Raw genomic sequence first — 26858 nt, 5'->3', positions numbered from 1 at the left:
ATGAAAAATCTTTTAAAAAAAAGTTTAAAAAGGGCGCCTGGGTGGCTCAGTTGGTTAAGCGACTGCCTTCGGCTCAGGTCATGATCCTGGAGTCCCGGGATCGAGTCCCGCGTCGGGCTCCCTGCTCGGCGGGGAGTCTGCTTCTCCCTCTGACCCTCCCCCTCTCATGTGCTCTCTCTCATTCTCTCTCAAATAAATAAATAAAATCTTAAAAAAAAAAAAAAAAAAGTTTAAAAACATAAAAAAAAACTAAAAATTTCATTACTTTACATGGAAATTCTTCATACCATTTTTGCAACTTAAGATCAAAATTATTTCTAAATGAAAAAAATGAAACATTTTATTAAAAAAAGAAAAACGAGGGTGCCTGGGTGGCTCAGTTGGTTAAGCATCTGCCTTTGGCTCAGGTCATGATTCCAGGATCCTGGGATTGAGCCCCACATCAGGCCCCCTGCTCAGCGGGAAGCCTGCTTCTCTCTCTCCCTCTCCTCTTGCTTGTGTTCCCTCTCTTGCTGTGTCTCCCTCTGTCAAATAAATAAAATCTTAAAAAAAAAAAAAGAAAAACGATGGGCACCTGGCTGACTCAGTCAGTGGAGCATGTGACTCGATCTCGGGGTCATGAGTTTGAGCCCCATGTTGGGCATAGGATTTACTTAAAAAAATAAAGATTAAAATAAATTTTTAAAAAAGAAAAAAAGTGAGTGGAAAATGACACCTGAAAAGTGAAGAAAAGAGTTCCAGAAAATATTTTCCTTTCTGACAAACTTTAAATATTAGTGTTTAACCTACCTATGTTAAGTAATGCCCCACTTTTGAAACAGCATATCTTTATCTATTCAGGAAAGGCACAGGACCACTCCAAGTCCCCCTCATCCAACAGAAGGCACAACAATTAACTAAGCAGATGCAGCGAAGACACGGTGGCAAAAGCACTGAGAAATGACAGCTGAAGGGAAGGCTGTGTGCAGCCCCACAGCCACTATGCAGGCTGAAGACTCTGCAGGGCACGCTGACTAAACTGATCCTGGGCAGGGAATCCACCCAAGCACAGGCTGCATGACCTGAACAAGTTACTCTACCCGTCTGAGCCTCTTCTGTGCAACGATCTGTGCGTGTCTTAGGGTTGTTGTAAGACAAAAATAATGTAAGCAAAAGCACACACAACTAGGCTTCTTATGTCATAGGCCTTCAATAAAGGGTGCATACTGATGATCCTAATTCAGAATAAGAAGTGGTTAAACCATATCCATATCTTTCAACCAAACCATAAGTTTAAGAAAGTAGGAAAACATGTAATTCATCTTAAATAAACTTCTATGAAAAAGGTTAAAATGAAAGCCATGGTGACTGAAGGGGTATACTCCAATTAGATGGGAAAACCACTAATGTGTAATACCGCACACCTCAAGCATCAGATAAATGAGGCATAGTTTGCCATCCTTAAAACCACTTTGGATCTTCAACACAACTAGAGTTAGCTAAACATGAAACGTGAAACACAATTCATTATGAAACTTACTGATTTTCGGGTAACCCTCTCAGGTCCCCTCCCTCCTTGGGAGCTTTGTACTAGAACTTTGCTATCTCTCAAAATAAACTGCTTTGCTGCCCCCCACCCCCAACACACAAAAAAAGAAAAGAAACTTACTGATTTTCTTTTGTACTTTACCCAGAGAGCCTCACTACAGTATGTCACTGGATGCTTTTCGTCACCTACTTAGTATCAGGCACTTTTCTAAATCTATCAAGACCTACCACACAAAACATCATAATAAGAATACTTATGTCTCAGTGAAATTATAGGTGATTTTTATTTTTTCTACTTCCTAAATTTTATGAGATACTAATACTAAACCATAATAGTAAATGAATAATTTATAAATAAAACTCACTATGATCAAGTTCTTGGCAAAGCGTAGTTTAAACCTACGCTTCTCTTAACATATTCACATTAACTTGGTTGTAAAATGAAGGCAATATACCAGATGATTAATGCTGTGTGCCTACTTGGTCATTTCCGTGGATTTAATGGGGATGACAAGAAAAGCACTTACCTCGACAGTATTTGCAATATAACGGTTGTCACCTTCAACTTTGACAGAGAAGTCATAATAACCACTGGAAAATTTGACATTCATGAAGTTTAGTTCAAAAACATCCCTGTTAAGAATGACAGCAGGGTTAGCAAGAACTTACATAGCAAAGTCATGAATGTAACAAATGGGCTGCGCGTGACCCTCCTTGAGACAAGCCAGGGCTACACCACATCTTCACCTTTCAACTTCCCAACCAGCTGGGCAACCTCCTGCTCAATCACAGATTATGGTGTGGGCAAAACTTCAGACAGATCTAAAATGACCTCCTCTTCAAGTCTCTAAAGTCTTCTTTCCTTTGTTTTCTCCTCTCAGCTCCCAAAATCCTAAAATCCCACCCCCCTCGGGTAGACTTCCACAATTAAATGCAAAACAGTCTACAGTATGATCCCTATTATGTTTTAAAAAAAAGAGAGTAGAAATGTTCAAAAAGGCTGGTGTAGAGCAGCATAATTGCAGGCAATTTTTTGTATTATTTCTATTTTCCTGTGTTTTGTGAATTTCCTAAAAATGACATACCTTACTTTTATGAAAATATCAATAACTTATTTTAAAGGGGGGAAAGGGTAGAAAATTAACTCTAACTACATAGCAAAATCCTAAATGTCTTTTACCATTCCACTCAGCATTCCTAAAAATGATTTTGCTTTTTAATTTGACATATTGCCTGTGTATCTTTATCGTTGTCTAAGAAATGCATATTCTTGGTGCACCTGGCTGGCTCAGCCAGTAGAACAGGCAACACTTTTTTTTTTTTTTTAGCATGCGACTCTTGATCTCATGGTCTAGAGTTCCAGCCCCACGTTGCACCTAGAGCTTACTTAAAAAAAAAAAACAAAAAACACATATTCTCTCTAAAATTCAGAGTTCCCAGTCTCATTAGCTTACCAATTTAACACTTACCAAAGTCTCATATAAAAATTCATCCTTAATTCTTTTAAAATGTCCATAACAATATATAACCATTAAAAATAAGACTGAAGGGGCATCTGGGTGGCTCAGTCGGTTAAGTGTCTGCCTTTTTCTCAGGTCATGATCCTGGGATCCTGGGATCAAGCCCCACGTTGGGCTCCCTCTTTGCCACCAGCCACCCACCACCCTGTCCCATCCCCGCCCGTTCTGTTCTCTCTCAAATAAATAAATAAAAATCTTAAAAAAAAAAAAAAGACTGAAGAAGATTTAATCCTATGGGGGAAATATGACACATTGTTATAGACAAAGCATAATCCTAATGCAATTAAAAATATATTTGCATAGAAAAAGGGCTGACAAAAAAGGACAACAAAATGTGGACAGGAGTTATCTCCAGGTGGTAGAATTATGGGTGATCTGTATTTTTTGTGTTTTTCTGTATTTCTTCTACAATAAACTTGTAATACTCATACATCAGAAAAAAACAGTATTAAATTTAAAACTGGCTACTTACATCACAATGACAGAGACAACTAGAAATAGATAGGGAAGGAAAGAGTAAAACTAAAACAAAATTCTTCTAGCTTAATTTTTTTTAAGTTTATTTATTTATTTTTCTTAGTAATCTCTACACCCAACATGGGCTTGAACTCACAACCCCGAAATTAAGATTCCCATGCTCTACCAACTAAGTCAGCCAGATGCCCCTCTTTTAGCTTTAAAAATCCTTTTCTTATATAACTATAGAATTTTGATATTAGTAAGTCAAATTTACCTAACCAAAGTTTAGGTAAATTTGGTTTGGGAGTATTTCATAATATCCATATTAATTCAGGTTATACTGGCTACAGGCAAAACAAGTCTATTGATACCCTTCAAAAATAAGCTCAAGACTTACCCTACAGGGGTAAAAGATGTCTTCTGGAGGACAATGGCTCTGGAAGCAACAGATTTAGCATGTTCTAGTTTAACAGTGGCCTGAGTCAGAGGCTGAGACAGAACATTGGTGACCTGCAACTAGAAATAAATTTTAAAATAATCTGTAGCAACAAAGTCCGAAGGAGTATAAAATTTTGTTTCTGGGGTGCTTTATCCACAGGGAGCCAGCTCTTCCGGGGTTAGAACCTTACTTCAAGACACCTTCACTGACTTTGGTCTACGTTCTGTCAGAAATCAGACACAGAATACAAGGAAATGGGTAATGGGATAGATTATAGAATGTTAGAGGTAGGGAGGATCTTAAAGATGATCTTCTCCAACACACTCATTCTTCAGTCAAGGATAGGCACTTTACACACATGCTCCTTTATCAATCATCTGAAATAGATGAAGAAACTGAGGCTACGTGGCCAGTTCAGTTGGTCTAGGACTCAAACCCCAGCCTATCTAGCTACAAAGCCAATACTTCTACTTTGCTCTCTTAGCTGCCCCCTCCTGACTCATGGTGAACTATGTTAATCAGGTGATTTCTCACCCCAGCCTTTGCTGAGGGGGTGTGAGTGTAATCAGGGAGAGGAGAGGCAATTTTGAAGGACAGGGCGCACTTCTTCAAGAGAATATGTGAAAAGGCCACTAAAGTAGAACCGATGGAACTCTCCTGTGTGGAACCCCAATGTTTAGACATAAATAAAATGCTAATTTCTTATGAAGATGTTAGCTCATCACTGATTTCCAAACAACAGCAACAAATGCCTCATTTGAGATGAAAACTCCAAGCGTATTCAAGATCTGTGCATTTTCTCTGTTCAGAGAGTCGCCATAAAAAAGCAGTCTCTGTGGGGTGCCTGGGTGGCTCAGTCGTTAAATGGCTGCCTTCGGCTCAGGTCATGATCCCAGGGTCCTGGGACTGAGCCCCCGCATCAGGTTCTCTGCTCCGTGGGAAGCCTGCTTCTCCCTCTCCCACTCCCCCTGCTTGTGTTCCCTCTCTCGCTGTGTCTCTGTCAAATAAATAAATAAAATCTTTAAAAAAAATAAATTAAAAAAAAAAAAAGCAGTCTCTGCTTCCTGCTGAGCGAGAGGGAGGGACGAGCTATGAAGAGGTAGAAAGACAAACTGCCAACAGCAGGAGAAAGAGACCTGGTGTTAAAAACTGTAAGCACCAGAATTACTGGGGAATTTAAAAAGCGGTCTTTAAATACCATATTTAGAAAGTTCTGGTACTGGAAAATGCCTTTTAGAAGCAAGACTTCTCTATACATTTAGTGTTACGACTCCGGAAATACAATTCTCTTGCATTTAATTTCTCGAAAGACTGATGATAAAAAATCTTCCAGAAAAAAAAAACCTTTTCTGGATTGATCTGAAGGGTTCTGTGACTAGTTCACCCAGGGGCCATATCCCCAATTCCAAGCTAAGGGAAATGAGCCTTGCTCTACATTTAATGGGTATGTCCTCGGGGGGGTTACAATCAGGTTTCCACCAGTCCTTAGATTTCTGAGAGCCTTCCACTGGAAACAGCGATCAGGGCCGCACAGTGTGGACACGGTAGTCATACCCGAAGGCTAGCCTGTTCGTGAGTGTCGGAAGGAGAGCCCTCGGGCACAACCACAACTGGCACGTGATAGCGATTCTGAGAGAGCGCAGCAGCCGCAGAGGCCACGCTGAAGGCTTCTGAGAGTGACTCAAAGTTCTTCTTGCTGAAGATGGCATTCATGAGTTGGATGACCTGATCCTGAAAGAAAAGGGAAATGCAGCTTGAGCTCCGCCTCTGGCAGGAAGGCGGGAGAGCCACCCCTCGCTCCCCACTGGCTCAAGTCATTCCTTATCTGTTTCTAGGTGTTTGCATGGAGGATCTTTCCGCCATTAATCAAAATTGGTAAGAGGGGGGTGGAAAGCAAATATTCTGCATTTAAGATTAAAACCTGGATTTGGTGTTTTCTCTATCCTCTGGTTCAAACTGAAATTCACGCATTTATCTGTCAACTGTTTACTGAATGCTTCCTGTACAAATACAAGGTACCTTTGGAGAACTACAGAGATATGAAAGAATATTCCAAAAAATATATAACAGTAAATTATGTTCCAGATTACTATATGTGTCACATACCATGACAGGTGCTTTACATGCATGAACTCAAATCTTGACAAAAACCCTGAAAAGATTGATATTACCAATGTTTTCCAAAGGAGAAAACTGAGGTTAAAAGGTTAACTCCTACAAGTTATAACAGGAAAAGAAAAAAAAAAAAAAGCAAGATCAAAATTCACATGTAAATCTATTTGTCTCCTTCCAGAATAAAATATATTCTTTCCTAATTCCTCTCACCCTCCCACCTAAGCTAACTTCCCTCCCAACCCCCCTCTGAGCAGTACACTGGAGTTAAGTTTGAATTCACAAGATGAAACCTTATAGCCAAAATGTACATTAGAAAGAAACTAAAATAACTTTCCATTAAGAACTAATGGACTGTTTAGAGAAGAAAACTAAAAGCAGTTTTTTTTTTTTTTTTAAATGGAACCTAAAAGGCATTATTAAAATTCTGGAGGTTGTTTGCTTAAGAGGAAACATTTTCCACTTCAATCAGTTTTGTTTTTTAAAACCTCCAATCTAACAAAAGAGCTCCCTTGTTCCCGACAGTGTTATTCACAGTCGACATGAAATAATTTTCTTTAATTGTACCAATTACATTTTTCCATCACTAGGCTGTTGACATGTTAAAATGGGTGACTGTTCACCAGAATGGTTATGTCAAAAGCAGTGACAGCAAAATTACTCCAGCCAAATACCTGGTTAGTAGAAGCTTGGGAATAAAGCAAGAAAAAGTTTAAGTTGTGTATGTAGAATATCACCAATTCATCTACTGTGCCGTGTATAGGAGAGTTCCTAAATGATTTGTACTGTAAGACCCACATTCCTGCACTTCACCCATCATAGAAATTAAGAGAATATGGTATCTCCAGATCTTCTACACTTAGGATGAACCAAAGAAAACAGAAGAATGCTAATACATGAATAAATTATTAGGTCATATCCTCCAGAGAAAATATAAAATCAATTCAAATTACCCAAGACAGATCATTAATTACTATTTACTTGAAGAAACTCAGCACAGAACTCAAAATGCATAAAAGAAATCAAAGTTCTAACTTGGAACCCAAATGTCTCCTCCTAAAATTAAAACAACAGCAGCTTGTATTTTAAATCCTTTAGCTCAAGGGTTGGTAACCTTCTCACGCACAAGGGGTACAAAGAGGGTCCAACTCAAAGAGACTTCCCACACACATTTCAACCAAAGGTTCTTTCAGGTTAACAAGCTCCTCTTGAGGGCGAAAAAAAAACACAAAGAGAAAAGAAAAAAAGAATTAACTCTTGATAGATGTCTGGTAGATACACACGCCTCTCAGAGAACTATGTCAGTCAGCAAAGATTCATTCAGATTTAGCCATTGCCAAGGATGAGGTGGAAGGGAGGAGAACAGCGTACTTCTCAAGAGGAGGAGGGTTTGCCTGAGCCACCGACGTGGAAATCACTCAAGAGACAAGCAGTAAGGAGTACCAGGAAGAAAAGAGAGGTGACACTAGTGTAATACATGTGCCCTTCTTGTCACCACGTCATGACGTACCCTCCCCCATTTAAAGCAAATGTAACAACGCTGGAGGTCTACTACACAACGCGCAGGAAGGAGAGAGTCTGCAGCATGGGGAGACCTGGTTTAGGGACATTGCTACCACCTATTATCTGTGTGTCCCCCCACACATGTCATGCTGCCACTCTACAGAGGGACCAAGTCTGACTGAGCATATTACTCAGATTTCCTATGGCGATCAAATGAGCCACACAAAAGAATGCTTTATAAACTGTAAAGTGTTCTAAGACAAAAATGATAAAACATTAAAATAATGCAAATGTGACACTTTGTTTACCTGTCCATTCCATAGACAACCAGTTTCTTGAGGATAGGCATTACATCTGTTTCTCGTTTTCAATGCCTAACCCAAGACACTACGTGACTACACCCCAAGCCTAACTCAATACCCCCTTTGAAGAAAGCTATGCTTAGCAGATAAAGTCAATAACCCCTTTGGGTTTCACGCCTGAGAATGGTTAGGTACCTCCTTAATGGATGGCTCAGTCCCCACGTGGTCCATGAGCTTGTAGGTGGCAGCCACAAATAAGGCTGTCGTTTCCAGTCCTTCTTCAAACTGGAGATATACACCTCCCAGTTCATCGAGGCGAGCAACAAGATCCTGTCACGACAAAATGAAAGCATGTTGGAAGTCAAGTGATAACAGAATGAGATACGCAAACCACTGTCACCTCAGGCAGTTTTGAGAAATCTCACTCTAAATCTGGAGAACCCCTCAGTCATTTAGTACTTTGTCAAATAAGATGCTGAGGCAGAAATAAAGTATATCCCACAGGCATCCGAAGAGAACAGTGTCTTCCGCAGCCCTGGGAGCACTCCTTCCCTGACCCCTGGTACTCAAGCCCAAGCGCCGGAGTCAGGGCACTGAAGACACCAGGCTGCAGGGCACCCAGGAAGCATCGGGACACAGATGGATTCCACGGCCATCCATCTGGATACAACCTACAGAGCAGAGCATTTCTCTTTCTCGTTCAATGCTCTAAAGGATGGAGAGAGACATGCTCCTCTCCTGGGCAACACAAGGCAGTGAACGTGCCTGTGGGGCACCCAGTGAGGACACTGGGTGGACTGCCTGACATCACAGACTATGTAGTCCATGAGAGCAGTCTCTGAGCAGCAGGAGGTCCCAGGCAAAGGAAAGGATCAAGTCATAATAAAAACACAGTGACCACTTGCTGAGCACTTATTATATACCAGGTACTTTAAAACTTCACTTGTTCCTACAACACCATTTAAGGAATTGAGGCTCAGACATTAAATAATTTGTCTGAGATTACAAAGAAATAAGTAGCGGAAAAAATACCTGAATTTCAGGTTTGTTAGGCTCTAAAATCTGTGGACTATGAACCTATCCCTACAAAAGGCTAGAAAAGTAATTTGTCGCCTAAGTGATAGTGTATCTATTCTACCCTAACGAATATCCCCCAGGACATATTGCTCTGATACAAAGAACGTAAGTGTGCTATGGATATGAAAAGAAATGTAACTGGCCAGAATAAGCCATGCATGTCTATCTGCAAGACTCTTCTAAAAGGTTTCAAAGACAGGAGCTGGGAAATTAATTTGGCGAAATAAATTCACACCTCAATCTCCTCCACGATGCTCCTCAAGTCAGCCTGCTGGGACAGGTGGGATGCCGTCTGCAGAGCCTGGACCGTTCTGGAAGATAAAGGGTAGAACCCCAGTGAATGTGAAGTCTCATCTCCTTTCATCTGCTCACTCCTTCCTATATTGGGACGCTTTCAGGAATATCCCTGTCCTGTTCTTTAGAAGTATAAGACAGCCTCAGCCATTAAGGAGCTTAATTACAATCCAGTTGGGAAAGGACGTTACAAAGATCCTAACAGCAGGAGAAGGCAATCCAGGCAACGTGACCTGAAGTAAGTACTGTGGGCACAGAGAAGAGACGGAGCACAACTTCACCCTCCTCTAGAAATCTGTTTTGTTCTTAGTGGCATCACATACAGAACACTGAGTAAGACTCACTTAGGTTTAGAAGAGAAAAGCTCTTCGGGAGAACAGAATTCGATTCAGCCCAGGGTATTTGGCATCCCCGTGTTGCACAACACACCATGCTAGGCAGAACTTAGCTGCCTATGAACTTTCTACTAGAGTGAGAAACTCTAGGACCAAAGAAATATTACGGAATCTACATTTGCAGACTGTTGGGTAGAATTTGGAGCAACTTTTCTGAAACCAGATCCGTGTGCTATGAACAGGAAGCCTTCATTAAACACGTGCTGACTGTTTGATACTCGTGCGATCCTCACGCTGCTGCGAGACCTGAAAGTCACTCACCCTTCAGACATCAAATAAGATAAAAGGAATTAATTTATTCTCCTTTTCTTTCCCTACCATTTATTTCTAATTATAAAAGCACATATTTGTCCAAAATTCAAGCAATACATTTTTTTTTGAAGATTTTATTTAGGGGCACCTGGGTGGCTCAGTCAGTTGAGCGGCTGCCTTCGGCTCAGGTCATGATCCCAGGGTCCTGGGATCGAGCCCCGCGTCAGGCTCCCTGCTCAGTGGAGAGTCTGCTTCTCCCTCTCTCTCTGCCTACTTGTGCTCTCTCTCTCTTTAAAATCTTTAAAAAAAGATTCTATTTATTTATTTGACAGCGAGAGAGAGACAGCGAGAGAGGGAACACAAGCAGGGGGAGTGGGAGAGGGAGAAGCAGGCTTCCTGCTGAGCAGGGAGCCTGACGCGGGGCTCGATCCCAGGACCCTGGGATCATGACCTGAGCCGAAGGCAGACGCTTAATGACTGAGCCACCCAGGCGCCCCTGAGCAATACATTATTAAAGAGGAAAGTTAAAATTCCTTTAACACCTACCCCGAAAAGATAATTGTTTTCCAACTTCCTAACTTAATAGCATAATGTATATGTCTTTCTGTATGAGTACATGTAAACGTACTTCACACTTATGAACCATGATATAGTACTATACTGCTTGGATGTACCACAATTTACTCACTGACTCTCCTGTTGATACACCTTTACGTTGTACTAGGTCATAGAGTTCTGTTAACAGGCCTCATTTATAGCTCTATTTTTAAATTGAAATTTACATAAGAAAATTAACAATTTGAAAAATGAACAATTCAGTGGTATGTAGTATGTATCTCACCACCTCTATGTAGTTCCAAAATGTTCCCATCAGTCCAAAAGAAAACCCTGTGGCCATTGAGCAACTTCTTCCCAGCTTAATGGGCACAGTCCCTGGAATCCCCAATCTGCATCTGTGTCTATGGATTTATCTATTCTGGATATCTCCTATAAATGGGATCATACACTATGTAACTTGTGTCTGGCTCCTTCCATTTTGCATCACGTTTTCAAGGCTCACTTAGGTTGCGGCGTGTGTCAGTACCTCATTCTTTTTATGGCTTGTTCATGTATTTGCATCCACTGATGAATGTATTTCTGGAAGATAAACTTTGAGGGTAGAACGTGGTAGGTATGCACACATAAGATTTTTTTTTATTAGATTCTATTAGTGCAGATAACTTGGAAAATAGAAATGGTGCTTTTTCTGGGTGGAATGGAGAAAGCAACTGCTGCTCAACCCCAGAATGGTCCCCTATTTCCCAAAAGGTGATGGGGCCTTTGTGTAAAACCACCACTTGTCCATCAAGTCAACATGCTGGGGAGTGGACAGAGAATCTGTCTGCTTCCGTTGAGATCATAACCATTTAGATTCCCTCTGTGAAAAACTAATCCTGTTAAGATGACAAGCTAGAAAACAGAGCAGTTACAGTTCATGGGCAGGGAAGCCCCAAGCATTCAAAGACTCCTAGGGGATGCTTGTTGTTAAAATGCACTAGAGAAAATGAAACCTGAACTTCCAAACAAGATAAAAATCCCACATCTGCCCGTGATAAATGCTGAGCCCAGAAAAGGCTGCTAAGATAGCCGAGAAAGAACTTTTCAATTAAGATATCATTTTTCTCTTTAGAACGAGTGAATGTCATTCTGGTAACAACTTCAGAAGTTTTTAAGAATGAAATTAATCCACTTAGCTTTTGAAAAGTTTTGTCACTGGCTTTAATTACTTACTCTCCAGTTGGCAATTTCTTTCCCTCTGGAGTACTTTATTCAAACACTAAGAAAGCCGATCTTGTCTTGCTAACATACAACAGACGCTTTAAAGAAATTGGGTTATGAGGGACCACAATGGCATCTTTTCAGATGGTTCATTCAAACCTAGAAATTTTTTCCTCCATTCTAGACAAGTTTATGAACACTCATATCCTAGAATAAATCCACTTAAATGTAGAAGGCCCATTTAGAAGTCCTAATTTATATCAGATTTCCTTAAACAGGGCAAGGACAAGTTGGTAGTAATGTTATACAAGGCATCCTGCCAGTTTGATCTTCACAATAATCCTATGAGACAAATATCACTGTACCCGTTTTACACATGAATACACTGAGGTATAGAGGGATTACATAGCCTGCTCGTGGTCACAGACGTATTAAGTAGAAGGGTCTGGATTTGAACACGGTTCTTTCCGATCCCAAGCATGTGCTCTTTCTACCGGCCAGCTTTCTTCAAGAGAATAGAAACGTCAAAGTATAGTTTCAGCCTTTATTAACTCTTTGTGGGGCACCTACCATGCATCACACTGTGTGAGCACCACAAATAAAGATGCTTACAATCTAATATAGAAATGACTACAGTACAACCAAGGAAGTAACCAGCTTCCTAAGAAAGGGACCTAGGAAGGAAGTGCTCTAGAGGAGGAGGAGCTTTTGTTGCATGCCCACTAAGACCCAGACACTGCGTTAGATTCTTCTCATGCATTATCTCATTTAATCCTGACATTTGTTCTGTGATGTAAGGATTATTGGTCTCCTTTTATAGATGAGGCTCGGGGAGGTTAGTGACTAACCCAAAGTCACACAGCAAGGAAGGAATAAGGCTGGTGTTCAAACCCAAGTCTAACTCCAAAATGGATACGGATATACTTCCTTTGCACTTTTTCCTGTTCTGGGATTTTGAGGAAGGAGACTTTTTTTTTTGCTTGGAGGGAAATGGAAAGATTCTGTTGTAGAAGGTGGCATCAGATTGAGGCACTGACAGTGGAGACTAGGGATCTCACTGGGGATCCTTGGAGATCTCCCCCAAGAGATTATGAGAGGAGATCAAAATAACGTGATCTAAAACCGAAGGACAGCAGTACTTGACTAGGGAAAGTGTATATAAAACATCAGCCCCAGGAAAGACAGCCCCAAAGTTACTGATGACTGACCATGTGACAATGAGCAGGGTGTAAGTGACAGAGAGAATGCAATTGACTATGAGCCCTGCCCTTAACAAAGCTTCCAGTTTAGAAACATTTTGATCTTACTTAGCCAAAACAAAACAACACCCTCACCCCCCCCACCCCAAAAAACTCTGGGAAACTGAACTATTCTGCAACAGGGAATTGGTGTCACCAACCTATTGCTAAACAATTAACAGGAGGCCAGGTGCTCTACCCTCTTTCAGGGGTTGCAACTGAATGGGGGGACACAAACAAAACAAAAATACATATACCATTTTAAATGAGGAGTTTCAGTGTTACAGAAAAAAAAACTACATATACTATCACTTTAAAGTTTAGTCAACGTCCTCAAGTCAATTACAACATTTAAATTTATAACAGAGGAAAATTGCTCAGAGTTCCTTTCCTGTAAGGTGCTTCTCCTTCCCTAAGCCTTTTGCAGAGTAGTACAGTCTGGTTGCTAGAATGCTCTCCCCTCTGAGCATGCACTTCTCCCACCAGATGCTGTCTCTCACAACTTCAAGGGATCCTGTAAGCCCTCCTCCAGGGCAGAGCCCCCACTGCCAACAGCTCACTGTGCCCTGGCCAATGCTCAACAAAAGATGCACGCAGCTTGCTGGCCTCACTTTCCCTCGGTTATCTCCTAACCCTTGCTGCAGCCTCTCACCTCAAAAGCAATTCTGTCTTTATGGGGCAGTGTGTCTATGTTCAGACTCAGTGTCGTGAGGACCACGGTGTCCAAGTGAGCCCATCAGGACAGGGACCTTGCCTGCCTCGGTTCAATACTGCGTCTGCAGCGCCTGGAAGAGCACACAGCACATAGCAGGTGCCCAGAAAAGATTCGCTGAACCAGTGGATGAACCCTCTTCAGGACAGTCTCTGCCACCGAAGAAGCCGGAGAAGCGCTCGACACGATGACTTACGCTAACACAGTCTCCTCCTTGCTGAGGCGAGCAGTAAGGGCACCGAGTGCTTCTTGGGAAGCCAAGGGAAGGCCAAAGCCACTGAGGGCGGCCACGGCATGGTAGATCTGGGTTACGGATGAGTCTTCGCTGACAGCTGCCAGGAGCAGATCTTTGGTCTCATTTGAAACAGAGATCTAAGAAAGGATTGGCAGACACAGAGTTTTAGAACAGGTGCTGGCAGTGGGTGACCAACAACATGCAGAGTAACCGCCAAAGTCACACCACCCAGCGGCGCACCATCGTTGCCCCTCAGCTCCTCAGACACCAGAATTCAGTGTCTGTAAGAATGCAGCACAACGCTTTTGAAAAGATTCTGGCAAGTTACATGCCTGCTTACATGGCTCCCCTATGTTCAATAAAATGGATTTCCAGAAATCTGGTATGAGGGGCATTCTTCCTTTACTTTGAACATTTTTAAAATGTCAAAGGGAGATGGAAAGAAAAATCAAGGCTTCCCAGAAGAGAGGCAACTATAGGAAAAGTTATTTAAAAGCCCCAAAAAGTGAAAACTCGGGGGCTAAAAATAAACTCCATTTTCTTAAGAAAAACAAAATCATAAGAATGGAATTTCTACCCACACTAATGGATTCTCATTGTTAAAAAAAAAAAAATTAATCTGACACAACCCTCCCTCTTTAAAAAAAAAAACACTTTATATTTCAAAAGTAAATATAAATGTAGAAGTTAGACTCACCTCGCACCCTGAGAGGGCCTGGCTGGACTGGGCTGCATAGAAAAGGGAGTCCACACTGGCCGGATCAAGGTTTGATTTAATGAAGGTGCACGCTTTCTAAACAGGGGTGGAAAGTCAGTGATAAGTGGTGATATACACAGAGACTGGGAAAGTGTACATGCTTTTTGATGACAAAATTCTAAGCAATCTATGATGGCTTAAAGTATGAGCTATACAAGATTTCACGTTTTAAGCAGGTATTTTCCTTAGGACACTGTATCACACAAAATTGCTGAGTTCATGCCAAGAGCAACAAACCTCAAGTACTTTAGTCCTTCTGAACCCTAGAAAAAAAGGAAAGAAACCGCTTCCACTGACCACCTGCTCTGGCCATAACCTGTGCTGTTATGATGCTCTTCCTCTTAATGAACACCTAAGGACCCTGTGGTAGATATTATCATTCCCATTTAACAGAAAAAGAAACTGAGGCTTGGAGTAGTAAGTTACCTGGTAAAGGTGACAAAGCTAAGCGTCTCCTCTGATTCTAACTGTACTGGGGTCTCCACTTAGATGTCTCCAAAGCTAAGTCAGGTTCAGCACATCTAAAATGAGCTTGAAACCTTCTGTTTCTGCTCCTGGACTTTCTAGCTCCTGTATAGGCACCACCACCTACCCAGCTACCGGAAGCAGAAACCTAGGAATCGCTCTTGACTTCTCCCTTACCCTACAGGACTAGTGAACTTATCTCCCTTCTCGTTTTTCAAACCCAATCCCCATCCTCTGGTTTCTCTCATTGCCTTATTTCAGGCACTTGCCATTTCTCACCTAGATTGTTATAATCATCTCTTAACTGGTCTCAAGCCACGTAGTCCATTCTGCATACTGACTGCTCAAGGTGATCTTTACAAAATACAAATGCAACCACATATCAGAACCCTTGGGTAGTTCCTTACTATCCTCAGAACAAGAGTCCAAGTTTCTGATACAGCATAAAATACCCTCATGACTGACATTCACTTTCAGGGCCAGCTTCATCACCACACCACCTCCAACTCCCAAATCTTACCCTCCATCGTACTCTGGCGACCCAAAGACACTATGATCTCGCCTTGGTATGTATGTGACCCTGCTATTCCTGCCGCTGGGAGCACCTGTCCTTTGCCCCTCCTGTCTGCCAAACCAGATCCTATCTTCATCTCTGCTCAGGTGTCACCTCTTCCAAAAAACCTTCACTGACATTCATCCCAAGTTAGGCCAGGTGCCTTCCCCCCCCAGAGTGCTCCCCCAAAGCACTTACCATACGGTACTAACTACCTCCCTCCATGACCAGTTATGTAAGAGCAAAGACTTTGGATGAACCCCAATCACAGGGCCTGCCACAAAGCAGGCACATTATAAAATCCACACTATTCTTATTGTATCAAACTCCAAGAAATATTATTTAATAGTTTTATCACTAAATATTTTGATTGAGGTAACATAAAAGTCACCTATTCATAATTAAATGGCAATAAAATAGTTACTGGTGGGTGCTTCTGAGGAGTAGGACAGAGTGTAGGGCAAGGGGGGCCACATAACAGGTTGCTGCTTTCCACTAACAGCTGTGCTGTATTATCTGATGTTTTACTGTGTGCATGTGCTACTTTAACCAAAAATCTATTTTTTAATTTTATGAATAAAATTTAAGTGGCAGTCTCAAAACAAATGAGTTTCAACCAGAAGTTCGAAAGAAACCAAAGAAAGAAATACTTCACCCTGCACAAATTAGGGATCTGAAGAGAACAATCTAGTTAAGGAATCCTTCAGCAGACTGTAGGTAAGCTTAAGACACGTGCTTTGTCGCCATCTGGTGCTTTAACAATAGAACAACAGCATCCAAGACCCCTAAACAAGGATTATGGTCATTGCTGCCATAATGTGTCAACACTGTTCTAAGTGCTTGATGTGCATTTCTCACTATGCATTAGGCTCTCCTATTATCTTACGTTTACAGACAAGAAAACTGAGGCATCAGAGAGGCAAAGTTACTTATCCAAGGTCACTCAGCTCTTAATGGAGGAGCTAGAATTCAAACCCAGGCAGCCTAGCTCCACAGTCTGAGCTGTACAACCTCTGATTTGTCCTGGAAGAAAACCAGCAACGTGCCAATTCTAATTCTTTGCCCAGACAAATCAAGGTAAACAGTACGAGCAGTCAGTGGCCTCAAAGCTCCCAGTGTCAACTTGGTTTTAACAGCAGCAGCAGAAGTGAGAGAAGAACCCGGGAGACACACCCTGGACGCTCAGTAAGCCCACCCACTGCTGAGGCCTCAGCTGGCTACTTGCAGCAGTTTTTAACTCTGACTTCAGCTGTCCTTATTCCAGACTCATCTTCCCAACTGAAGCCTGCAAATCACCCCCTAAATGTCCATTCCCTATCTGCTCCTGTCCAACTTTCTGAGCCCTCTATTAATACTCCAATTATCTAAACATCCTCCTGAGCGAAGAACATCAGTGCTTTTCTCAACCCATTCTTCCCTACAGTTCCCCGAACAGAATCAGGAGCCAAAAGACAGCTAAATCTCTCTCATCTGCCCTTACCTCTCCCTTAGTTCATCCATTAACGTCTCCCAACTACTCTTAACCCCTCGCACACCACGCTCTGTAATCTCGCCAGACTTTTGTTGCCTTGTCGTGCTATGGAGGCATACCCAGGCGAGAACCCCCGCACCAGGTCCTTTGTAACCAGGCCCACCTTTTTCTTATGCACGTCTTACCACACTTCCCCCCACGCCTCTGCTCCAGCTGCCCTGGACAACCCACCCACTGCCCCCAACACCCAACAAGCACCTTTAAGCCTCCAGGCTTAGTACAGGCTCTTCTCTCCATCTGGAAGCCCATCCACCTTGTCAGTTCAACTTCTCCCTCTCAACTGGTAACTCCTGACATATTAACAAAACTCAAGACTTCTTTTTTTTTTTTAAGACTTTTATTTATTTATTTGACAGAAAGAAAGAGAGTGAGAAAGAGAGAACAAGCAGGGGGAGCAGCAGGCAGAGGGAGAAGCAGGCCCCCGGCTGAGCAGGGAGCCTGACATGGGACTCAATCCCAGGACCCTGGGATCATGACCGGAGCTGAAGGCAGACACTCAACTGATTGAGCTACCCAGGTATCCCTTCAAGACTTCTTTTAAAATAAACTTTCCTTGATCCTTCTACCTACTCCCACCCTCCATCTGCTACCTTCTTTCTCTTTCTACCAGCAAATCTCCAATTGGAAAAGCCAAAGCATACTTCCCAGTACTCCCTCCCTCAACACTGGACAGAACTGATCACTTCCTCATTCTGAAATATTCCCTTCCTTCCCTTCGAGGAATCCCCTGCACTCTTCTGGCTCTTCTTCTACTCTCAGCTGCTCCTTAGTTTCATCCTCTTCTACCTGATCATTCAACAGTGGAATTTTTCAACTCCTTAGCCCACTTCTCATCCATCTTCTCTCTCTCTAGGCAATCTCATTCATGCCCACAGCTTCATCCAGAACCTCTATGCAGACAGTCTCAGATTTGTACCCCCAGCCCAGACTTCTCTCAATGGCACTTATATGACTCAAAGGCACTTCAAGGTCAACATATTTAAGACCAAATTCATGGTCTTGCCCACACAAACCTCATTCTCTTTCCGTGTTCCCGTCTTATGGAATGGCCCAACCATCCACCTGTGCAGCAGAAGTTGGAAGTCTGGGTGTTACCTTTTGCACCCTTTCTGCATTCAGTCCTGCCCCATAATCCCCTGCCAAAGTCTGTCCTCTACAGAACAGGAGAGAAACCTTTCCAAAATGAAAATGGATCCTGATACTTGCTGCTTAAAATCAACTGCTCTTTAGAGAAAAAGCAAACATTTTCCTGTGGCTACCGAGGCACTGAGACTTAGCCACTACCTTCCCCTCGGGCTCCACTCCTCTCTCTCCCATTATCTGGAGCTCCACATGTGGCCTCCTCTCAGTCTCTCAAATGTAACCTACTCCTTGCCTGCACAGGACCCTTGCCCCTGCCATTCCCCCTGCCTGAAGTTCCTTCCCTCCCTAGTCTCCCAGTTAACTCCTACTTTCCCTTTAGAATTCAGATCAATCATCCCTTCCTTCACTTAGTAAACAACTACTGAGTGCCTACCACAAGCCAGGTGCTACTCTAGGCACTGGAGATGCACAACAAATAAAATGAACAAAGTCCCTGGGCTCAAGGAGCTGTAATTTAGGGGGCTACAGAGTGAGATTTAAGCTCAAAGATTTCCTCGGAAAAGCCTTCCCTGACCAAGTCAAAGTCCCCTATTTATAACACCATATATCTCACCTTCATAAAACTTACCATTGTTATAAATATTCATATATCTACTTGATTATATGACCAATGCCTATCTCCACTATTAGAGTATACATTCCAAGAGGGCAGAGGCTCTCTCTCTCTCATTGTTCAACACTGAATCCCCAGTGCCTAGCACATAGCAGAAACTCACTAAGTATCTGCTGAATGACTAAATTGTGCAGCAGCCAGTCCCCTGTACAAGGTTGGGGCTTAGAGTAAGCTTTCCCAGCAGACAGGGTGAGCAAGCTGCTCCCTCTACTGGACTCTCACACTACCTGTGTCTGGGACCTTCCACACACTAGGAGTCCCTTTGCACTCAGCACCTGGTCTCGCTATCATGGTCCCTGTCTTTCACTAGATAATGAGCTGTTGTCTTCTCTGCACTTAGCATAATGCCTGGCACATAGCAGACGCTACGTAAGTAAATTACTGCCCGAAGGAATGTCTGACTGTCTGCTCTCCCCAGCAATCAGCTGAGTACCTGGCTTTCAGCAAGCACTCAGTACTTGTTGAACGGTACAAATATATTGACCTTCATAAGTGCTCACCATGTACCAGACACTGAGCTAAGCACTTTATACTTTATCATCTCATTTAATCCCCATAACAACCCTGTAAGATAGTTATCACCATCCCCTTTTACAGATAGGGAAAGTGTATGATTGACAACCTGTATACACTGCCTAATGTTCACTGATTTCAGTCACTCGAATACTACATCACAATTTTTGCCGTAGTATATATCCTATTTACTTCATATTTTCAGTATAATGAATACAAAACTCCCACCATTGTTCTTAAATCTTATAGAAAGCTAAGCAATAATATCTATAAAATCATCATTCTCAGGTGCTTATGGTTTTTAAATACACATGTACAGGGGCGCCTGGGTGGCTCAGTCGTTAAGCGTCTGCCTTCGGCTCGGGTCGTGATCCCGGGGTCCTGGGATCGAGCCCCGCATCGGGCTCCCTGCTCGGCGGGAAGCCTGCTTCTCCCTCTCCCACTCCCCCTGCTTGTGTTCCCTCTCTCGCTGTGTCTCTCTCTGTCAAATAAATAAAATATTAAAAAAAAATACATGTACAGTACCTGACTATTAAAATGAAAGATGTTCACTCTTCATAACACCTAAAATCAACTCTCATTCCACACTCTGCTGTTCCTAGAACTGCTTTCTATTCTCAACTTCTTAGTAAGCCCCATTCCTCTTGGTTTTGCTGCTAAAATCCCTTGTGACAAAATAACCAAAATCTCCCCTAAGGATCTATCTCTGAGAGCAACCAGTTCAATGCATCTAGCAGGACCGAAGGAGTTCTCTCCGCTCAGCTGAAAGCAACAATAATGGAGCAGGACACGCATCACCACATGGAAGTAGCAGTAATGGAGACTGTCCTCAATGGATTTATCTAGTGTGACAACCAATAAGACAATTCAATAGCCTGAAACTTGCATTCAACTCCCTTCCTTCCATTGCTTATAATGCACACATTACACAATCACCACAGCACCCTCCGTAAGCGACTCAAAGAGTGAAGTATGTGATTAACCCATTTATTTTCTGATCAACAGGCACATTTGAGAGCTTCCATTTCTAATAAGCTAACGTTTACAATTCATTCAACATTATTTGTTCAACAACCTGTGTGTATTAGACATCAAGCAATAGGGATGACAGTGGAGAAAAAATGTCAATCAATGTACATTAACCCCACTACTATATAATAGAGCTAAGAGCTAATATTTAGTACATACTCACTACATGCCAGCACCATGCTAACTTCCCTAACATACATCACCTGCAAGCTATTATTATTATTATTATCTCTATCTTACAGATGAGAAAACAGATTCTGAAAGGTTCAGTAAGCTGCACAGGTCACTCGGTTGTATAGTTCTAAAGTCAAGATCTTGAAACCAAGCAGTCTGACTTTAGAGTCTGTTTTATAAACATAAAGCCGTAGCTGGCCCAACCATGCAATTACCCCCAATCACACTGCACTGCAGCTGTCTGGATAGCTTCAGTCTGTATCTTCAGCCCTGACCAACATCCCTTCAAACTCAGGACATCAGCAGGGAACACCTCTAGGAGTATGTGTTCAACCTAAATCCATGTGGAATTCTCAATCATGAGACAGAGAAAAAGGCACTGCTCTAGCTAACGTGAGAGCGGCTCACTCCTCCATGATCCCCCCTAGACTGAATCCTACAGTTCCACAGAAGTTTGAAAATGACCAGTAGAAACCACTCTCCTGCATTCAAATCCACCAAAATTCAACCTTAACCTAATATTCCAATTTTATCTCCTATACCTCATAATACAAAACCTCTACGAGTCAAGACTGCTCCACTCTGTGTCTCCCAGTTTGCTCTCTCTTGTCCCCAGCCGTCCCCCCTCTACAGACACTGCAGCCTTCTGTACATTGCAGTATCTGCACCAGGCATTGTCTGAACTCACCTGAATAGATTATAAATAGAAGCAAAACTTTTTAAATATTGATGATGATAATAATAATAACTACCACTTGAAGGGCCTTTTGTGGACCAATCACTTACTTGGCATAATATGATTTCACTTTATCTTTACAATGATCCAGTGAGGAAGGCATCATAACTCCCCTTTTATAGAGAGGTGGAACCAGAATCAAAAACTTGGGCAAGGGGCACCTGGGTGGTTCAGTCGGTTAAGCCTCTGCCTTCTGCTCAGGTCATGATTCCATGGGCCTGGGATCGAGCCCCGTATCAGGCTCCCCGCTAAGCAGGGAGTCTGCTTCTCCCTCTCCCTCTGACCCTCCCCCCCCCACTCGTGCTCTCTCTCTCTCCCTCTCTCACTAGCTCACTCGCTCTGCACTCTCTCTCCCCAATAAATAAATAAAATCTTAAAAAAAACAAAAACAAAAAAAACTTGGGCTAACCAGCGCTGATGCCTGTACTCTTTCTTTGGAGAGAAACTAATTTTACTCAGGAGGATTCACCTACAGGATTTATAACAGGGTAATCACAAGGAAAAGTCTGTTTCCTTAATACAGTCATGCATAGGAAGGAAATACTAGGCAGAAACAAGAGACAGCTGTCAGGAAGAAACCTGAATAAGTGTGGACCTCATACAGCAGGGATTAGCAAATTTTTTGCAAAGGACCACAGAGTAAATATTTTAGGCTTTTTGGGCCAGATAGTCTCTTTAGTAACTACTCAACTCTATTGCTAAAGTGCAAAAGCAGCCACAGTCAATATATAAATGAGTGGGTGTGGCTGTGTTCCAATAAAACTTTATTTACAAAAAACAGGCTTCAAGCTGGATTTGACTCTGGGGGCCATAGTTTGTCAACAGTTCCGCCATATGGTATTAAGATGATGGCTGGCAGGGGCGCCTGGGTGGCTCAGTTGGTTAAGCGACTGCCTTGGGCTCAGGTCATGATCCCGGAGTCCTGGGATCAAGTCCCGCAACAGCAGGGAGCCTGCTTCTCCCTTTGGCCCTCTCCACTCTCATGCTGTTTCTCTCTCTCTCTCAAATAAATAAATAAATAAAATCTTAAAAAAAAAAAAAAGATGATGGCTAGCAGACATCGGCCAAATTACTTAACCCCTCTGAACTTCCATTTCCTTCTCTATTACAGGATAATATTTCTGACCACTTAGAATTAAGACAATTAACTCGAGATAATATATCCACTGTACCCAGCATATATAAGGCATTCAATAAATCAATTGCGATTACTGATTCTAGTCTGGAGCAGGAAATGTAAAAATAAGCCTAAGACATCAGAAACTCTCAGACTGGTGGATCGCATAAAATCGAACAAAAAACACACAAAGACATTCTGAGCATCAAAAAGAATAACAACTGTTATTGCATATCAACTATACTTCAGAAAAGAAAAAGAAAAAAAAAAAAAAGAATAACAACTACCATGGATTGCAAAACATTAACTGGGACTACCAGTTCTGGCCATGGCAGAATTAAAGGTATTGAACTTACCCTCCTGCCATAAATAACTATAAAACTGAAAAAATATACGAAGTTGAGACACTGGACAACAGACAGTATAAGGCTGTGATACTTAAAAGAAAGTAAAAAGTGTGAAAATGATAGTACAAATGATGGGAGTTTAAATAGAAATATGTTGTTATAAGGTTCTTTCATTATTCGTGACACAGCAAAATAATAATTCAAAGTAGACTGTGGTAAGTTCAAATGCATATTATAATCTCTAGAGCAACTACTAAAAAAAATAAGTAGAGCTAAAAAACCAACAGAAGAGATCAAATGGAATAATCAAAATTTATTCAATCTGAGACAGGAAAGAAGGAGGAAAAAAAATAGCTAGACTAGTAAAAAACAAATAACAAGATGGTAAACTTAAACCCAACAGTATAGTTACATTAAATATAAATTGACTAAACTCCCCAACTAAAAGACAGAGATTGTCAGACTGGATTAAAACAACAACAACAAAAAAAAAAACAAGTCCCTACTACATACTGTTTACAAGAGATAGGTTAATCTGACAATACCCAAATCCAATGATCCAACTTTATCATAACTAAAAGTGAAACAACCAGGTATTATGCACCAATGACAGGAAGTACATAGCACCACCTATGAAATATTTCTGCCAAGAAAACTGACCTGAATATAATTAAGCCTCAAGAGCTAACTATCCGCTTATATGAATAAAAAATATAGGAAGTAGGGTGCCTGGGTGGCTCAGTTGTTAAGCGTCTGCCTTCGGCTCAGGTCATGACCCCAGGGTCCTGGGATCGAGCCCCACATCCGGCTCCCTGCTCCACAGGAAGCCTGCTTCTCTCTCCCACTGCCCCTGCTTGTGTTCCCTCTCTTGCTGTGTTTCTGTCAAATAAATAAATAAAATCTTAAAAAAAAAAAAAAAAGATAAGAACTATGTTCAAAAACAGCATGAGGGGGCGCCTGGGTGGCTCAGTTGGCTAAGTGTCTGTCTTCGGCTCAGGTCATGATCCCAGGGTCCTGGGATGAGCCCCACATTGGGCTCCCTGTTCAGCGGGGAGTCTGCTTCTCCCTGCCCTCTGCCCCTCCCCCCAGCTGATGCTCTTTCTCTCTCTCTCTTAAAAAACCTTAAAAAAAAAAAAAAAAACTACAAACAAACAGCATGAGGATGCTATTAATCAAAGGCAAAATGTAGAAAATTCTCCAGGATAAGTGATCTGGCTTGTTCTACAAATAAAAGGTACTGGGGGAGGGGGAGACAGAAACTACTGTAGATGAAAAGGATCTTTAAAAGCAGAGTTCTCTGGCTGGTAGCAGAAGAGATCAGAGATTTGAAGAATAAGAACTTAACATGTCATTACTGATTTAAATGGGGAGGGGACAACATAAGAAAAAATGTGGGTGGCCTTGAGGAACAGAGAGCAGCCTTTGGCTGATAGCCCACAAGAAAATGGAGATCTCAGACTTACAACCACAGGGAACTGCATGCATTCTGTTAACCATCTGGAGGAGAGACTGAGCAGATTCTTCCCCAGAACCGGCAGAAAAGAGCCCAGCCTGGCAACACCATCATTTTGACCTTCTGAGACACTAACTAGAGAGCCCTGCCAAGCCTGCCTGGACTTCTGACCACAGAACTATCAGCTAATAAATGAGTGCTATTTTAAATAACTAAATGTGTGGTCATTTGTTATGCAGCCATAGAAAACTAATACATAGGGGCACCTGGGTGGCTCAGTCAGGTAAGTGGCCAACTCCTGATTTTGGCCCAGGTCATGATCTCAGGGTCGTGAGACTGAGCCATGCGACAGGCTCTGCGCTTAGTGGGAGTCTACTTGAGATTCTCTCCCTCTGCCCCTTCCCCCACTCAAGTTCTCTTTCTCTAAAATGAGTAAATAAATCTTTAAAAAAAGAAAACTAATACACAAGGCTTATATGAGAAACCTGGTCTTAACCTCTTTGCCCTAGCTGTCCATGCTACTGTAATGAATAAAATGTAAATTCACAAGGCGCCCGGGTGGTTCAGTCGCTAAGTGTCTGCCTTCGGCTCAGGTCACGATTCCAGGGTCCTGGGCTCGAGCCCCGCAATGGGCTCCCTGCTCTGTGGGAAGCCTGCTTCTCCCTCTCCCACTCCCCCTGCTTGTGTTCCCTCTCTCATTGTGTCTCTCTCCGTCAAATAAATAAATAAAATCTTTAAAATAAATAAAATTAAATTAAATTCACTTAAGACTAAACATTCTCCGGGCGCCTGGGTGGCTCAGTCGGTTAAGCGTCTGCCTTCAGCTCAGGTCATAACCCCATGGTCCTGGGATCAAGCCCCACATCATCCCTCTCCCTCTGCCCCTCCCTGCTTTTGTGTGCTCACACTCTCTTTCTCTCTCAAATAAATAGATAAAATCGCTTAAAAAAAAAAAAAAAAGAAGAAGAAGAAAAGACTGAACCTTTTCCTAAATCCAGGAAGTTTTAGTTGTGATGCATTTTCCTCATCAAAGGTCCAAAAAGTATATCAAAACTGCCTGATGTGGTGACTGGCAGTGTTTAATAAAAATGAATGCCCCCATCTTAAACTCCTTTATTTGTCACACATACAGGGCACTTAACAAGTACATGTGGTACTATACAGTCTCACTCAGAACTACAGCAATAGTTTCTAGAGGCAAAATTTAAGCTTAAAATAAAAAGTAAAGTTTCTAAGACTTGCTCTTCTCTATATTCTACTAAAACACCTGGCATGGTCCTAAACATACATTAGGCATTAAAAGAAAAAAAATCTGTCAGACTGAAGTAAGTATTTATTATATTGGATTAGCCTTGGTCATCCTCAAAGGAGCAAGAGTTCTGAAGTACACACAAGGAACACAGTTAAGGGATGAGGCCCAGACAAAAGTAGCCTTACCTTTACATCTGGCACCTGGGCACCAAGGCTGCTGAGTCCCACGATGGAATAGAAAGCAGATTCCAAACTTGTGAAAGGGCGGTCCAGTGAGGCTTTCAGTCTCTCAACATCCGGCTTGGTGAGGTAGTGAGTGGGCGTCAGAGCCTGGGTGCCGGCTATGATTGTCAGGGCCAACAGGAAGACAGTGCTTGAACCTTGGGGGGAAATGACTATTAAATACAATCCAAACAATTCCCAAGTTCTATATACAGTTCCAATGATGGTGTGCACCAAGGTCTGGGAACCAAATCATGTGAGGAAGGGGGAGGGAACTGGGAGAAGTCCTGGGAAAGTGGTGGGCACTATCTTCATCCATCTGAAATGTCCTCCCAGTAGCCTCTGTGTCGCTGAAGCACAGGACGCATCATGCCATTCCCATTTCAAGTACGTCTGCAACTCCTATGCCTCTAAGACAGGCCCAATCCTGAATCCTCACCATGGCCTCGCCTGCCTCTCACCAGTTCTCTTCCCTCATTCTTCTTTCCATCTGTGGCTCTCTGGACCCCTCTCTGTTCCTCTAACAAGTCATGTTCTACCCTACCCAGCACTTTTTCATGCTTTCCCTTACTTCAACTTTCAACTTTTTTTTACTCTCCGATTTCAGTTCAAGTATCTCTTCCTCAAGAAGTCTCCCCAACTGCCCTTCCTCAGGTTAGGTCCCCAGTACTATAAAATACTGAAGAATGTGACCTCTGAGGCCAGGTTTAAATCCTAGCTTTGCCCAAGTGCCCAGGTGGCTCAGTCAGTCAGTTAAACGTCAGACTCTTGGTTTTGAATCAGGTCATGATCTCAAGGTTGTGAGACTGAGCCCCCCGTCACATTTTGCACTGGATATGGAACCTGCTTGGGATTCTCTCTCAACCTCTCCCTCTGCCCCTCCCCTGCTTGTGCACTCTCTAATAAATACACACATACATACTTTGAAAATAAGTAAATAAATAAATCCTAGTTCTGCCATTTATTAGCAATATGGCTGTGGCAGTTACAATGTAGCCAGTCCGTCCTCAGTTTCCTCAAGCATAAAGTGGGATAATAACAGTACCTACCGCAGGAGTGTAATGAGGATTACATGAGTTAACATAGAAAGATCTTATAATGGTGACTGGCTTATAACAAGAGCTACATAAA

General features: G+C 42.3%; 1 protein-coding gene across 1 annotated transcript in view; it reads right to left on the bottom strand.

The window, feature by feature from the left end:
• RPN2 (ribophorin II) overlaps positions 1 to 26286 on the bottom strand; it is a 51570-nt gene extending 25284 nt beyond the window's left edge. Inside the window, exons 1-9 of the mRNA XM_044919041.1 lie at positions 26272 to 26286; positions 25692 to 25967; positions 14521 to 14616; positions 13785 to 13960; positions 9175 to 9250; positions 8058 to 8192; positions 5500 to 5676; positions 3904 to 4022; positions 2055 to 2160 (exon numbers count right to left, since the gene is read on the bottom strand). Coding sequence (XP_044774976.1) covers positions 2055 to 2160; positions 3904 to 4022; positions 5500 to 5676; positions 8058 to 8192; positions 9175 to 9250; positions 13785 to 13960; positions 14521 to 14616; positions 25692 to 25967; positions 26272 to 26286 — 1176 coding nt within the window. The remainder of the gene's footprint in view (positions 1 to 2054; positions 2161 to 3903; positions 4023 to 5499; positions 5677 to 8057; positions 8193 to 9174; positions 9251 to 13784; positions 13961 to 14520; positions 14617 to 25691; positions 25968 to 26271) is intronic.
• Positions 26287 to 26858: the final 572 nt, after the last annotated feature.

The sequence above is a fragment of the Neomonachus schauinslandi genome, chromosome 10 (assembly GCF_002201575.2).
Source record: "Neomonachus schauinslandi chromosome 10, ASM220157v2, whole genome shotgun sequence".
NCBI lineage: Eukaryota > Metazoa > Chordata > Mammalia > Carnivora > Phocidae > Neomonachus > Neomonachus schauinslandi.
This window is presented reverse-complemented; position numbering and strand designations above follow the sequence as displayed.